This window comes from Miniopterus schreibersii, assembly GCF_964146895.1.
Source record: "Miniopterus schreibersii genome assembly, chromosome: 2".
Lineage (NCBI taxonomy): Eukaryota > Metazoa > Chordata > Mammalia > Chiroptera > Miniopteridae > Miniopterus > Miniopterus schreibersii.
Genome location: NC_138102.1, coordinates 130,766,706 through 130,783,192, shown reverse-complemented (window position 1 = coordinate 130,783,192; position 16,487 = coordinate 130,766,706). Strand labels below are relative to the sequence as shown.

Here is a 16,487-nt window from a genome sequence, read left to right as displayed (position 1 = left end):
GTGGCGAATGTCTACAGGGGACACAAATAGCTAGACGTTTCTTCAACCAGGTTTGTGCTTATATTCCTACTATGACTGAGAGAGAATTATTGAGTTGGCTGTGACCATCAGTGACAGTGTGGCCACGGCTTTGCTTCCCGCTACAAAACTCAAGATGTGTAAATATCAACCTGAGATAGCCAAACACATTACCATTCATTTGTAGTCACTAATGTCCTTAGTCAACACTGTAAGTCTTACCTAACGCAAGCAAATGTTTAGCCACTGAAGCAGAAGTATAAACATTAATGAATTGGTTTTAATTGCTCTTCCCTGCTGAGGGCTGTTAGCTTGCTTCTGTTCGTGAGGAGTGCTGCACATGATGCTATTATATGTAAAAATATTCATAAACAAATATCCACCACAAACCCTGGAGGCACTGCATGGAAGACTCAAGATCTATGTATTATGCCAAAGTGTAACCACTGTGAAAAATGCATAAATTTGAGAGGGATGGTGAGTTTCACACATGACAATTCAGACTCAGGCAGAATAATAGCTAACACTTGAACTATTCAAAATAGCGAACTATTCAAAATAGCTATTAAATAGTGCTTACCATTTACCAGGTGTTGTTCTACCATATATATGTAATGTAATTATAGCACTAACTTCATAGTCTAGAGCAGGGGTGGGGAATGTCTGGCCTGTGGGCTGAAATAATTTGGTCTGGCCCTGCCAAGGCAACCACAGGCGGGACTTAAAATTCAATAAATCTAGGAGCTTTTTTCATAGCTAATTTTTAAGTTGATAATTTTGTATGGCCTGCAAATGATGTTATAAATATCCAAATGGCCCTTGGCAGAAAAAAGTCTCCCCACCTCTGGTCTAGAGTATATTTCTTGCCCTTTTGGTGGTAAGAGTATATATATATATATATATATATATATATATATATATATATACTCACATAATCCCCACAATTACCTAATGAAGTAACTACTATAATTAACCCTATTCCGTAGCTAAGAAAAATAGGTCATAGAGAGCTTAAGAAACTTGCTCAAAGTCCTACAGCTATAAACTAATAATGCTGGGATCAGAACACAGGCAGCCTGAGTCCAATGTCTATGCTTGTATCCAGTTCACCATACTGCTTTCAACTAGTTTCTTCCAAGAGTAAACATTTTACTCAAGTGTTAGGTAAAAAACATGAGATTCTATAAGCTCCTTGTTTCTCATTTTGACTAAACTCAATCTTCCTTCTATTTTCCTAATTTCAAGTGTACTGTCATGTACATATACTAACGATACCAAATCTCCTTATATTTGAAGGATGTGAAAGTCAAATCATGAGTCCACCACAGTGGTGGCCTTATCTTTTGCAGTGGTTTTCTTTGTAAAGAAATCTTCAGGCTCCTGTAACATGAAGAACTGTTTCCTGGGGTGGGTAATAGTCTCCTACACTGATGGCGGCACTGGTGGGATTGATCCACCTGCACAGATGAATCTCTGGCAAATAAGGTGAAGAGCCAACAGATTCAACCACCTCTTCTCACAAGAACATGCTCTCTTTAAAGTATCTGGGTTTGGCTTTATTTAGGTAACTTACGGGTGTTCTTTATTTTATTCTCATGGTAAGCACAGGAAGAGAGACCATCTAATTTGAGCTTCTTTACAGGATTCACAGTCAAGGCCACCAAAAGGGACTTATAGGACAAAAAAACCACTCCTACTCTAGACTATGATTAGATCTGGTTGGAAAGATCTTCTCCAACAAAAAGAAAATTCGGAGTGATCTGTATTTTTTCCCTGTCAACGCACTCATTTACCCCCTTTCTCTTTCTGTGAACAACCAGTTACCCAAAAGCAAGCAGCCAAGCACATCTTCCCAGTCTTGCTTAGCCTATACTATGCTGGGCTATCCCAGAGGATCTTATTTCCAAGAATCATATTAGAAATTCCTAGACTGTGAGATGCTTGTTGTAAAGACAAGCTCCCTCTAATCTTCTTAAGGCTGGAGTGGACAACAGAAATATATGTTAGAGCAGTGGCTCTCACTGGGGTAGGTTCCTGGGCAAAGTATTGGAATCTTGGGGAGTTGAGATGTAGTTTGAAAAGGCAACTTATTACTTTTTGGAGGGGCAAGGGTCATGAAGTATAATTTAATACAAAATTTAAAATAACATTAAACAAATAATGCATGAGATTCTTACACTTACCAAAAACGGGACATAATTTTCAAAAAATTGCTTTAGTGCGAATAAGAAACTAAGAACAAAGGTCATGCCCCAAGCTACCCAGAACGTAAAGAAGGAGTTTTAAAGGGGGGAAAAACCCCTACATCTTTGGTTATTTTATTAGATCAAAGGAGCAAGAAAAAGTTTCAAACAAAAAGTCGTAGGCAAAGGTAGTATGAGCAAACTACTTCAATCTGAAATTGTATTCCCTGTAACCACTCCCCTAGAGATAATGGCTGGCGCCCTCATGGTCTTGGCACGGAGATGGAGCCGCTGGGCATCTACCAGGCCGTGCAGGCTCCGTAAGTGCATCAAAGGCCCTACTTGCCCGCATGCTCCTCCGGGCCCGCCGGCGCGGGCACCGTTCCACTCACGTGAGCTTTTGAAGTCTTTCTTCTTCAGTCTCCTCCTCATCATGGTTCCGCGTGGGCTAGTGGAGTAGAGGCTTCGAGGTAAAGTGCCCATGTTCAGGGAACTCAGGCTGTAGGCGCTCATGGAGGTAGGAGAGAAGGCTGCGGACACCAAAGCTGCTGTAAGAGAGTGAAGACTTGGCACAGAGCATCCTGGGGGGGAGCCCGCCACCCCTGCCAACCAGCGACAGTCCAGGGAGACACGCGTGACGCGCAGCAGCAGCTAGGAAGCTCCCCAGCCAGACGGAGACCAGCCTCGGGGGCGAGGGGAGGGTGTTTTGGGATCTGAGTTAGGGGAGCCCATAAACTCCGGAGGAGCAGCAGGACCCCCATACGCACAGGGGAGCACAGGGGAGCTCTATGAATGTTGCTTTGGACACACACACAGAATCCCAAACATTGAAACAAGTTTCTCCATAACCAACACAATGCATCAGATACATCATCTCATTTTCACAGGTATTTTCTGACACGAATTTCGCAAGCGATTCCACGCACACACACGTCTGCGAACACTGTACGCTATCTAATATTCTGAACTGTTATTTTCTCACCACCTGGAAAGCTTTCTGAACATTTACATCCTTTCCTAGTGACAAATGCTTTCTGATGGAAAAGAAAAAGACTTAGGAGATGTCAGAAATGACAAGTTGCTACAACAAGAAAAGCATACAACAGCCATGAAGCCAAATACGGTGTGAGTCAGATAAGGAAGGAGGGAGAAGAATATAATTTAAATAAAAGACCAGGAGGAGAAAGCCTGGAACATTACGAGGGCTGCTGGGAGGAGGCGCTTTCGGGAATGTCAGGGCCGGCCCTCCGCCATGGTCAAGGTGGTGCGCGTTAGAGTGATGGTAGGTGTGAAGGCTGCAGTGGCTGCTGGCCCAGGGCTCCCAGCTGAGTTGCCTGTCGCTCCTCTGAATTTTCACTGCCCATATGAAGTGATGATGGGAGAAAAGAAAAACAAACGAACAAACAAAGAACCAAAAAAGAGGAAAAGTAACTGAATTGCACAAATAAGAAGTGTAACAAAAATGAAAGCCTCTTGCAAAAAAAAAAAAAAAAAAAAGGAAATCTACTGTCTACAGCCTTTGCCCTTTTCTCAGTGGTCAGCAAAACAGATGATTAAAATCAGGATGGAAACTTCATCTTCCCAAGAATAATGCATGTCTTTCCCCAGCCCACTTGCCCCCTGTTTTAAAGATGCCTCTTGAATCAATTTCTAATCTTCCCCAGTGACTCAGAGCAGAAATTAAAAACATTTTTTTAAACTTTAAAGTCAACTCCATAATGATTTATGGCACACAATTAGTAATTGAAGATTTGCAAATCTTGGCTAGTTAGTAGCACTTGTTTTGAGAAAGAAGAAGAAATAATAAATCTCATGGGCTCATGACTCAAGTGTTTTCCTGGTCACACATCACAATTTACTACTCTGACATTTTAATTGCACTACAATCCATCACTTGGACTTGATTCGTCTCAACAATAAATGACTCTAATCATCTATCAACATCAGAATCTCATCTATATCCTAATAAGGAGACAATAAAAGTCTCAACATATTTAATATATTTTTGTATTTTTGAAAGAAGGTATTTACAATTGAAAGCAATAATGAATTCTTAAAACATTTCACATGTTCACATATTTCCTTAAGATGCTATAAAATGTTAAGAAAGTTTATTTAAAATATTTGGCATCCCCTTATTTAAAAAATGTATATTGTGTTTCCATTCTAATTTCAGTATTGTTTAAATTTTATTTTCTACCCAGTGTTCTAAAGTATGACCAATATTATGTTTGTTACTATGTCGGAAAATTTTCATTTAACAATCTTAAAGAATTAAAAAATAACATGAACTTATATCACCTGCTGTCATGATTCGAATGTTAGATGCTCTACATGAGAATTATTTAACTATTTACTCATGCAGGGAGGTCAACTGCTCTGTAAGTATTTAAAGGAGGGTCATTTGGTAAGAGCTTGTTTTACCATCTGTGATACCAGTCTAATTGGCCACATCGTAGGCTTTCTGGAAGGAGACAGTGCATGGAACATAAAGCACTAGAGCACGAACGGATCGCTGAGGGCTGAGGCCCACCTGGGTTTCCATTCTTGTTCCAGCCCTTCCTCTTTATCTAGTTTTGGCCAGTTACTCAGCCTCTCTAAGCCTCAGTTTCCTTATATATTAAATGGAGATCAGGGAAGCATCTACCCCACAGGACAACTGTGAGAATTATGTATATAGGTGTTTAGCACAGTGCTGGTACACAGAATAAAAGCAATTGAGCTATTATTAATAATATTGATTTTGCCTATTTTCTAGCAACTTGCCAAAAAAATGAAGTATCTTTTAAAGGAAACAGATGTATCTCTCACTCAACAAATTTCATAGCCTCCATAATTTCATAGCCCTAACCCTTCTGGCTCTTTCCTTCTCCTCTGTTGCTCTTTCTAGTTTGGAGTCCATATCCCTCCCCACTATTCTAGTTTCGAGCCACCACCTGCTTCACCTAGACCACTGCCACTCCTTCATACCTACCTTCGGGTATCCACAACACAGGGTGATCTTTTAAATACATAAGTTAGATTATGCCACTCTCATTTAAGCTACTTCAGCGGGTTACAATGACGGAGAGATTCAAATGTGACCCCTACTTATCCCTCCAGCTTCGTGTCCTATCACTCCACCATCACTGGCTGTTTCAGCCACACTGGTCTTATGTTTGTTTGGAACACAAGCCCAGTTGCCTCCTGCCTCAGGGCCTTTGTGCTTGCTATTCTTTCTGCCTCTGATGTTCTTCTCCCAGCTGTCTGCATGGCTGGCTCCTTCTCATCCTTCAGGTCCCAGCTCAGGCGCCACCTCCTCAGAGAAGCTGTTGCTGACCTCGGTGGCTGAAGTAGCTGCCTTCTCCTACACTATTCCATTACTGCTTTATATTCTTCACAGCACTTATTACTGTTTGAAATAGCTTCACTTATTTAATATACTTTTAATGTTTGTCTCTTTATACTAGAAGCCCATGAGGATAGGAATCTGCTTTGCTGTCTTGCCCACTAGATGTACTATAGCAACTTTAACAGTGCCTAGCACATAATGACTGATGAGTGAATGAATGAATGGGAATATCAGCCAGTGTCCACGTCTACACTGCAGCAGCATTTTCCTTGTGATAAAGTGTGGCAAGGGAAGTCCCTCAGAGATTCTCCTCCACCATCCTTATTCTGCTTCGCGGTGTACGAAACGATTTTTCATGGCAATGTGCAATCATTGCTGGGCCAGGTGAATCGACACCCGCAGCCGTTTCTATTTTACTCTTTACCGAGTATTGCCTGTGCTTCCCATGAAGTATAGCGAGTGGACTTCAGAATTCTAAACTACATTTTTGATCCGGTTCTTTATGGATGGAGTGCTTGGAAAATAACTGGGAATTTTTTGGGACTGTCAAGCCCAATTCATAAATTGATAAGGAAGATAATATTGACCACCTATTATGTACCTAGCACTGTGTCAATTATTGCAGGCAGGTTAAATGTAAGTAATCACCTTTACCTAAATTTTCAAGTATTATTGGGGACTAATGCTTCATTTGTATGAAATAATTGAGACATAAATAATATAAAATAATGCACAAAATTGCATCCCATGGAAAATGAATACAAAAAGTGTTGAATGTAGGCCAGAGAAGACAGCTCCTGCCTATTTTGAATGTACACAGTAAATCTATTCTGTTTTATGGTGGTGTACTTAATAGTCATATGTTAGGCAAGTATTTCAGGAGTTTAAAAATAAAATGTTACATTTTTGGCACACTTTCATTTTGCAAAAAATTCATATACAGTCTCCCATTTAATGGTCCATTTCTGTTATTATTATAACAGAAAACTTTTACTGAATGCTTGCTAAGTGCTTTCCCATAGATTCTCTCAGACAGTGTTCTCAATATAACTGTGAGGTAGGTATTATTATAACACCCATTTTACAGAAGAAAAAACTGAAGTATAGAAAAGTTGGGTAACTTGCTTAAGGTCCCAAATGGTAGAGCCATAATTAAAGGTCTGGGACTCTGACTCTAGAGTCCCTTCCCTCAGCCAAAGTACTATATTGCCTCTGCCTTTGGGTGTTCCTAAGTGCTTTGTTACAGATAAATACATAGTGAAAATACAATGCTGTTCCCATCATTCCCTGGTGACATCATTGCTGAAGTCTTAAGAGGTATCTGGCATGGAGTTGTCTGTTTTCCTCTCTGATCGCACCCTCTTGCCCTGGCTGGGGCCTCTGAGGGTACCGGCAATAGCAGCTCTGGTGGTGGCTCCTGGAGCTCACAGATGCACATCCTCTCGGCAAAGACTACGTCAAACCTAGCAACTGTGCTCACATTTCCCTCCCCCAAAGTCTCAGTTTCCCTCAATTATGATAATGTCTCCCAAAGACCCTCAGTGGGAACAATTTCTAACCTCGTTGAAAACTCATTCTCGTTTTTTTTTTTTTTACCAGCAAACTGCACAGTTAGTCTGATTTGTAGTTGATGTGCCCCTTTCTATGTTTCATGAAAACATTGTGGTACATGCTCTGTTGCTAAGTAAAATTTGGAAAATGTATCTCCATTCACCCATGGGATGAAAGACATGCTGTTCAGGCATCAGAGGTCTTGAAAAAATAACCAGAACTTTCTTGTGGAAAAAGTGTAAAACTATGTAAGCCGCTATATACAAAAACAGAAGTTTGAGAATTATAAACACCATAATTTTTGTTTTTTTCCCTCATAACTGTGATTTAATTATGTTTTAGAGCCAATATTAATTTCCTCTTGGAAATGCAAATCTGATTTTAATGTAAAGTGTAGGGAGCGGCTTATATGCTAGATAAGGAAGATGGTGAACAATTTTCAGCAAAAGTGGCTGATATAGTCAGAAATGAGAATTCCTTAAGTTATCAGTTCCCTGATAAATCGTAAATGACATCACAGTTTCCACAACAAAGAAAAAAAAATTTGCTCTTGATCTCCATATATTTCAGTGTATACATTCATTTTCCCAAATTGTCTTGGCAGGTAAAAATATTATTTCAGAAGTTGGAAACAATTTAACTATTTATGATTTGTAAACAGGGCAAATAAAAAAGCAGAAAAATTAGGCTGCTAAGGACAATGACATTTTTCAAGAGTCCGTTAAACATTTCTGATTCACTGACATCAGAATTTACCAAATAAAATCCTGTGATGAAAAAGCACTCCACAGTGTACACTCTTTTACCTACTGTGCTCCAAATCCAATGACAGTTTCAGATTAATTTAGAAGAAATTTACAGCTCTAGAAACTGTGCAGGCAGGAAAGGCCCATGGGACAGGAGCGGGTGGCACTCCCAAGGACTGCGCCCCTGGAGCTCCTCCTCACTGCTGTTCAAACGAGGCGAGTTTCTTTCATAACCGGCCCATGCTGCATCGTTTCTCTACTCCAATGTATAAAATTAAAATCTGATAAAGGTAATGCCGTACTAGAGATTTTCATTAGCTCCAGGGCTGCCTAAGCTCCATTTAATTAAAAACAGATGCATCCAGCTGACTCATTCAGTATGAAAAATTTTTTTTCCAAACTGTGGCAAGTGCAGTGTGCTTTAGAAAGTGGGAGACACGTGATACAAATGACCTCCTCATAAGCAAAATAACAATTCCACAGAAAATTATTCTCTTTCTCTAAACACACAGGAATGAGTTCCTCATCTCTTGGCACCCTGAAGGCCCTAGTGAGGCTTCAAGGAATTGATTTCAAGGAATGAAAAGGAGGATACTTGGCTTAAGGAAAAGGGTGGAGGAGGGGTTGGAGCAAAGGCCCCACTGGCGACTCTTCATTTGATCTTGGGCTCCAAGTACTTTTTCTTGCACCAGGTTTTGTTTAAAGATGCCCAGGTGGATGGTATATACAGGGTGGAGTAAAAGTAGGCTTACAGTTTCGAGTACATGAAACAGAGTGAATTTTTGTATTATTACTAATTAATGATTGCATTACTTTACGAACAACTGTAAACCTACTTTTGCCCACCCTGTAAATACTCGGCAGGCAGATCTGCGACCATCGGGGTGCTGAGACCGTCGACTCCCTCAGCTGCCACTTGCTACTGGGTGACAGCAGAAAACAGTAGGATCCTCTCAGGGAAGGTATCTGGTCAGAAAGGCTGTTCTCCATCCCAAGAAATATACTACTCTGGCAAACAGACAAAATGTAGAGAAAGAGAACTCTTCATACAACGATTTCCCCCCAAATGTGTGAAGGTTCTGCTATTAATACCCACTTTATAACTATTTAAAAAAGGGAAGTTTTACTATTTGCCTTCACTGTCCTTCAACTAGAGTGGAAATTCAACATAATAGTGCATCAGATTACTTCCCTTCCCTCCACACTCAATTTGTACCAAAGGCTTTTTTTTAAAAAATCACATATTATTACTAGCCTGAACATTCTTGGAAACGTTCTCAAACAATGTTTCTTTGCTCAATTTGGGGCTCTCCAGTGAAGGACAAGTGTCTTGGCAAAAGAGAGTCAGAGGCTGAAGATTAGTAAACAATGCTGCTTGGAAAGAAATGATAAAGGCAGAATCAGACTCAGGGTCTTCCTAACTCTGCTGGGAGAAGGTAAAGAGATTGGTCCACACGGGGCCTCTCACCGTGGTCGGGCCCCTTCAGAGCCAGGCGCGTCTGGTGATGGGGGAGGATCTCGAGCTTGACCTGGTCGGTGGCGTTTGCCAGGAACTGGGTGGCCTCGGCCAGCGTGCAGTACTCCATGCTGGTGCCGTCGATGGACAGGATGTGATCGCCCACGTGCAGGGCGCCGCATCTACCGGGGGGGAAATAAAACGCTCATGCTCTTCCTCTTTGGAACATGACTTTCATGCCCTTCATAGTTATAATTTCAGTTTCCATTTACATAAAATAAAATAAAATTGGAGTGTTATAGGAAACACCATCTGTCAAATGCTAAGTAGCTATGAATAGGAATGTAAAACCTTGTAGAAAATACAGAAAAACTCAGGGAAAATGCTTTTCTCTTGTCCTTTGAAAACAATCAATCAATTATTTTGGATTAATGGTGCCGAATGTTGAGGGGAAGTGAGCAGGACAGGGAAAAAAAAATGTTTTTCTTGACTTTTTTCTGTGATTTTTCCTCCTAGGTTTTTCTGTTTATAAATATGAGTTGGTGAATTTTCAGAATGTCGAGATGTGACTCAGAGAGTTGGAATAGGGTCATTTACAGCTATTTTATGTGTGAAAGGGAATAACTGGGGGAGATTTAGCTCATGCTTCCTCGGAATCCTTTCACACGAGCTCCCAGATCACCAGTCTTTATCACTGTGTTTTATTTTGCTGTTTTAGAGTTAAACACTTATTAGTACAAAAGTTCTCGAAGATGATGGAAATTACGCAGGAAGTGATAAAATGAGGCCTGAGTGCTGAGGGCCGGGGGAAGCTCTGGGGCAGGGCTGGCTGCGACATCTTGTTGAACTCAGGAGCTTGGCTGCTGGATGAGTTGCCAAAAGCAAGCACAGCAGTCAGCATGCCCACGTACCAGTCAGGCGGACAGCTCCTTAGACTGGCTACCCCTGCGGAATGGGAAAAGCAGGGAGGAAATGACAGCACCCTGCACCCCTGAACTGGAGGACACCCCTGATCAGTGGCCCTCATGGTTAAAGGACTGGATGTAGGGCAAGACGACAGTGGAGCTGCAGACTGACCACTACAGGGGTGGCTGCAGGTCATGGCATCCCAGTCAGAGGTGTACCAGGCCCAGGGAGGGCATATGGAGAAGGGGCTGAAGACATGCAGAGTGCACTGGGCATCCAGGTATCTAAAAATGTCCACAGTGAGAACAGTCTGCTTCTCAAGACAAAAGCATTGCAAGTCTTCTCTCCCATCTAAAAATATAATTTTTAGATGTGGATGTACTTGGAGTGCTTCAGCTATGGGAAATGGGGGTTTTCTTACCAGAAGCTGTAAAATAATTTATTAGGTGGTCAAGTCATCTTTTTTTATCCCTCTTCTAACTTGTAAGTCTAAACTATTAGTTAGGAAAAGGAATTCGGGATAAAGGACTTCCTGTTTTTACTGTCATAGGAATGAATGATGTTTCCGGGGACCCTTGAAGATTGTGGAACCCTAAGATTAACGTAGTATAACAATAGGACTTTTCTCTAAAGATTTTGTAATTTAAAAAAATCATTTTATTTCTTTAAGAAAAAGGAATGAGGTTTTATGGTGGCACAACCGAATTGTCAACAGTCAGGAAAAGCCAGGGCTTCTCTGCATGGGGCATAATAAAGTTCTGCTCAGCTAGCCTCGCCCCAGGACACAGTGGAAAACTTGCTCAGCTTGACTTTTTTCTTTTACATTTTTAAAGGCTACACCAAACATTTGGATGAGGTGTCATTATATCATGGGGTAGCTGATACAATTGGCAAATTTTTAAGCCCTAGAACAGTAACTTGTTTTCTAAAGAAACTTGTATAAATTGGCAGGAGAGCTGTATTTTATTGTGTGTAGATGTGTGTATGTATATGAATATGTATTACATATGTGTGTGTATATGCACACACACAGACACACAGGGGTGAGCAAAAGTAGGTTTACAGTTGTGAGTGACATTCTTTTGAGTTAATAAAGGCTGTCGTAATAACCATCACCTGTATGCCTTTTTCCATATGAAGTTTTGAAAAGTTGGCACTTCCTATGGCACTCACCTGTCTGCAATACTTGCAGATTTGATTTTGTCTATGACAATGACCTGCTTGTTACAGCACATCGAGGTAGTAAGGGCCACCCCAAGGCTGGCACCAGGAGTTTTGGCAACTTCAACTAGTAATGGCCCGGATGCTGTTGCCACAGAATCTATGAAAGAACAAATTTCAGAAAACAAAACAAAATGAAACAAATAAGTAAACAGACACACACACACAAAATGGACAATGTTCAGTCTGATATTGGTCTATTGATTTCATCACTGAACCTTAGATTTTCCTCCAAGTAATATCCGCACGGCCAGTGGTAACTTCTTAGGGCATCTCTTAGGACACCTGTTCTGGGTGTACACGTTTATCTCTTCAATTAAATGTGAAGCTTCATGTCAGTTGGGATAAGTTCTGTGTATCCGTATGCCCTCTTCATCACTTGGTAGCTACAGTGCCTGGCACATACTCAGGTCTCTCAATAAATATTTTCAAATTAATTAATTCAATAAACATCTTTGCGCCTACTATGGATAGATGGATGGTTGGAAGAAAGGAAGGAAGGTAGGGTGGGAAAAAGAGAGAGAGGGAAAATGGGTGCCAGGATGGATGGATGAGAGATAAATGGATGATGTCTTGAATTAGCCACATAGCAGGAATGTGTATACTAAGTTGAATTCGTAAATCCATTGGGTCTTTTCTTATTCTATAGCTGAGTTAGGGTCAGCTCTCCCTCCGGAGTGACTTTACACATGCCTTAGTCTTGCTTTGGAACCCTCTGCATTCCTTCAGCTCCTGCTCACCCTTGGGGACTCACAGTAAACATCACTTCCCTGGGAAGCCTCCCCTGATTCATGGTTTGGGGAGATGCCTCTCTCTGTGCGCCCACAGCCTGCTCTGTCCCTGCTGCCTAGCACACACCTCACTGTTTCTTAAAAGCCAGTGTGGATTACATGCCTCTGTCCTCGCCAGACTGCAGGCTTGCTGTGAAGGCAGAGACTCTGTCTCGTCGATCACAGTATCCTCAGTGCCTGGATAACGATGGACACAGAGGAGGCGTGCAATAAATAGTTGTTGAATGAACGTATGAACGAATGAGAGAACTCATGAAGTCACTTAAAGCTCAGAAGAGGTGGGGGCCATACAGGAAAGAGCCCCGGACATAGAGTTAAAATATCTGCATTTGATTCTTTTTACACCATTTTGGTCATGATGCTTCAGGCAAATTATTAAAACCTTCTAAGTCTGCTTGTTTACCTATAAAATGGTATCTTTTCCCCAGTGTTTATTACAATGAAATCTATATGCAGTTAAACATTTTGTAATTGGCAAAGTGCTATATATAACATTATTATTATTGATCTATTATGACCTCAAGCCTTGAGTCATCTCATTTTTCAAGGCTGTATATTGCTCTGTAATATTTTTTTTTAATTTTCTACTGCTCTGGTGCTTGAGACTTCATTAACACAACGCTGTCTTTGCAATTACAGCTTATCACCAAGGTGCCACTCAGACACAGTGAACCAGGGAATCAATCCTCCATTTGCTGAGGCTCAGGCAGAACGCACCGAATCATGGAGATGACAGTTCCATGAAGAGAGAGCCTTTTTCAGTCTGAGATGAAATAACATATTTCTTAAATGAGGTAAAGACAGAATATTCATGCCAGCAACATTCATAACTCAGTGCTAAGGAAAGGATTTTTGTATGTGTTATGTTCCTGAAATGATTCGTGATAGTAAAATAATTTAATCCTAAAAAAAAGAAATAATTTGCCCTGGCAGGTGTGGCTCAGTTGGTTGAGCATCGCCCCATGCAACGAGAGGTCGGTGGTTCGATTCCCAGTCAGGGCACATACCCGGGTTGTGAGCTCGCTCCCCAGTAGAGGGTGTGCAGGAAGCAGCTGATTGAGGTTTCTCTCCCATCGATGTTCCTCTCCCCCCCCTTCCTCTCTCTCTAAAATCAATAAAAACATGTTTAAAGAGAGAAGCAATTTGCTCCTAAAATGGTTGGGAGACCATTAAGGCCTGTGTCTCTTCCTGCCCGTTCCAGGGCAGAGTCATTGCCGATAGCTGGGAAGAGCCAAAGGCTTTGGTCTACTAAGAGGACTTTTTGGTTCCGCAGCTTCACGGCTATAATTTTCCCCATTATATTATTACTAACTCCCAGAGTTTGTTTCCAACCTAACTCTCCAGTGGCTGCTAGCTTCTGGTCCCGCTCACCTTGCTGTGTGAATTGCCCTCACCTAGGGGTTTACGGTGAGTGGTCCCCGTGCCTATAAGCAACAGTGGTTTGCTGTCACCTGCCTCACTCGGGACCCCCTAGAAAGAATTCTGGTCGGTCCTTGCAGCCCTGTTTTAGTCCTTCCATCATGAGGGTAGTCGATTCTGCCCACCTCTCAACTCTAACAGCCCGAGTTCTGCTGACCCGCGTGCACACGGCCTGATGTCTCCAGCTCGGCCCCAGAAGCTGTCTTCCTCCTTGAGCACGGTGCCCCTGGGACCTCTCCTCCTGCTCAGGTCGAGCCCCACAGGAGCTCTGGCCCCCCAGGGTGTTTGCTACACTACCTTTAGAGAACGTTAGAAGGCCTAATTTTAGAAGGACTAATTTCCCAAATGACTTCCCATAGACTTGTTGAATTTTAATAGAAAGGCTTGTGAGGTGACAATCGCATATGTTCTCCCACCTGGTTTTCTCATGTCTAAAGATAAACTTATTTGGCTTAACAGATGAAAGTAATGAAGTTTCTCTGTTATTTGCTAACTTATTCTCTTACAAATGACAGAAACTGATAGTTGTTCCCTGGTATCCTGTCATTCCTTCTTTCTTCGGTAATAAGCTTCCTAAGTGTTAGCTGAGCAAATGGCTGTGGAGCTAAGAACATTTCCCAGACTCCTTTGCAGAACAGTGCAGCCTGTGACTAAGCTCCTGCCAATGGGAAGTGAGTGGAAGTGAGATGTGACCCATTCTGGACGTGCTCTTAAAACAGTGGCCGTGCCCTCCTCTACCTCATTTCCCACTTCTTGCTGTTGCAACGCGTGCCCAGAACTGGTGAGCCATGTTCACCCACGCAGACAAGGGCACGGAGCCGCGGCATAGAGGAAGCGCAGGTTCCTGGAACCCTATCTCCAGGGGCTGCTTCGCCACCCAGGAAATAAACAAAGGCCCTGCACCTTGAAACCATGAAGAGATGCGAATGCCCTGGGGGCCTGGGAGAAGACGCTGTGTGGCCCTAGGAGAGTCTGCCAGGCGGGTTTAACTATAGGGGACCCTGAGCCAACCATGAGGACTGATAGCTGCACAGAACCACGGAGCCAAAGATGCTTATTTAAGTCCTAGTAAGAAACAGATGCTACACCCAAATTAGGATAATTTGAGGAAAGTGTAATAAGGGGCCATTTAGAAAGGTGTGTAAGGTTATAGGGAAACCACAAGGGATAATGCAATATATTCCAGGGCCAGCAACAGGGCACCACGCGCCACGAGGCCGGAAGAGGCAAAGGGTAGAGCTGTTAGTGGAACCAGGGTTCAGAAAGGGCCATGTGAACGGGGCTGCCTGACAGGAGCTGGAAGCTTCTGTCAAAGGATGCAGCCAGCCCCGGTGATCCATAGGACGAAGCCAGGGAATCACATCCTACGTCACTGTCCCCCTCCCTCTGATCTCCTGCCATGATTCCCTATTAGCTGAACCCAGAAGGAGCCAGAAGGCATGAGAGCCCATCATGCAGGCCAACCGGTCATGGCAGAGTAGCATAGAAAAGGGTAGTGAGTGGCTCTGGGGGCAAAAGGAAGGATATCTTTATTTGTATACATCTCCACTCAACTTCTTTCCACAAAAGCCTGGAGGCTGCTTGCTTTAAACAAAATATGCAGTATAAGGAAATAATAAGGAAGAAGAAAAAGTGACTGTACATGCCTTGCCCACAAGAGTTAATAGAGAATTACAAAAATAACTGAACTATAGGTAAATCCACAGGGACAGAAAGTAGATTAGAAATTGCCAGGGGCTGGGGACAGAGTGACTGCTTAAGTTTTGGAACTAGACAGAGGTGATGGTTGTGCAACATTGTGAATGTACAAAATGCTACTGAATAGTACACTTTAAAGTGATTAATTATATGAATTTTGCTTCAATTAACAAAATATGACTCTGACCTTCTGGAAACCAGGACATAAAAGGAAACATGATCAAATAAGCAGTTGTCACTGCTGGAAAGGAGAACATCCATCCTACAATGGACACAAAGATTCTTCAAGCAGAGGGCACTAAGTATATATCTCTCCCCTGGGTTTTATATATAGTAAATGCTGCTAACTGATGAATGGGTTATGTTCTCAGCACAATTTTATAATAGGCTGCAAGAGGTGGTTTCCAATGGCTATTCCTTCATCAAGGTTGAGGCATAAGATTAAAAAGCAAATCAGTGATGATGTCTCTGTAATGGGACAAGCTAATGCCACAGCCAACTTGATCTAAAGACAGAGCCTAGGGCGGACTGACCAGATGTCTCTCTGGGGATCTTTCCTAGATATCAATCTGTTCCCTCACTTAGGCTTCCAACAGAAGCTGGATATAAGACAGTTTAAGAAGGTCCCCTGTGATGAGACCCTGGTATGCTGGCATTTTTATATGCATGACTGAGACCACATCCAAAAGCTTTGGACATCAGATGAATCAGCGGCAGGATTAATGTGCTATCAGGAAGCGGGAGAAGCCTAACTATGTTCTTGAAGAACAGAAGATGACCCACCTCACGTTCCCACAGAGCAGGGCTTGCTAAGTCTACAGGCTAAGTCACCATTCCTGCAACAGCAGGAATTTAAAACATACCTTTATTGAGTGCTAACTGTATACAGGGAACATCAAAAGGTGCTGGGGGCTCGTAGATGAAAATGTACTATCCTTTCCTTCCAGTCACCCCTTGAGGCCCCTTGCAGAGAAGGTGGAGGAGTAGGACTCCTGGGTTTCACGGTGGAAACTTATTCTGTTGAACCTCATGAAGTTTCTAGTTACTTTTTTTTAAAAATGGCAAGACACCAAATGTTTGCAATCTTCTGCCCCTCCCCCCCCGAAATGAAATCTTTAACCTAGTAGGGTCAATGTACTTATAAAAAAATACTGGGTTATCGAATAG

At 42.2% G+C, this 16,487-nt stretch overlaps 1 protein-coding gene across 6 annotated transcripts in view; it reads right to left on the bottom strand.

The window, feature by feature from the left end:
• GRIP1 (glutamate receptor interacting protein 1) overlaps positions 1-16,487 on the bottom strand; it is a 608,331-nt gene that overhangs the window by 79,070 nt on the left and 512,774 nt on the right. For 3 of the 6 annotated variants that reach the window (XM_081128668.1, XM_081128664.1, XM_081128669.1), the window contains exons 8-11: positions 11,365-11,512; positions 9,298-9,467; positions 3,402-3,557; positions 2,594-2,749 (exon numbers count right to left, since the gene is read on the bottom strand). In XM_081128668.1, the coding sequence (XP_080984794.1) occupies positions 2,594-2,749; positions 3,402-3,557; positions 9,298-9,467; positions 11,365-11,512 (630 nt within the window). The remainder of the gene's footprint in view (positions 1-2,593; positions 2,750-3,401; positions 3,558-9,297; positions 9,468-11,364; positions 11,513-16,487) is intronic. The other 3 variants (XM_081128667.1, XM_081128665.1, XM_081128666.1) reach the window with 2 other exon arrangements.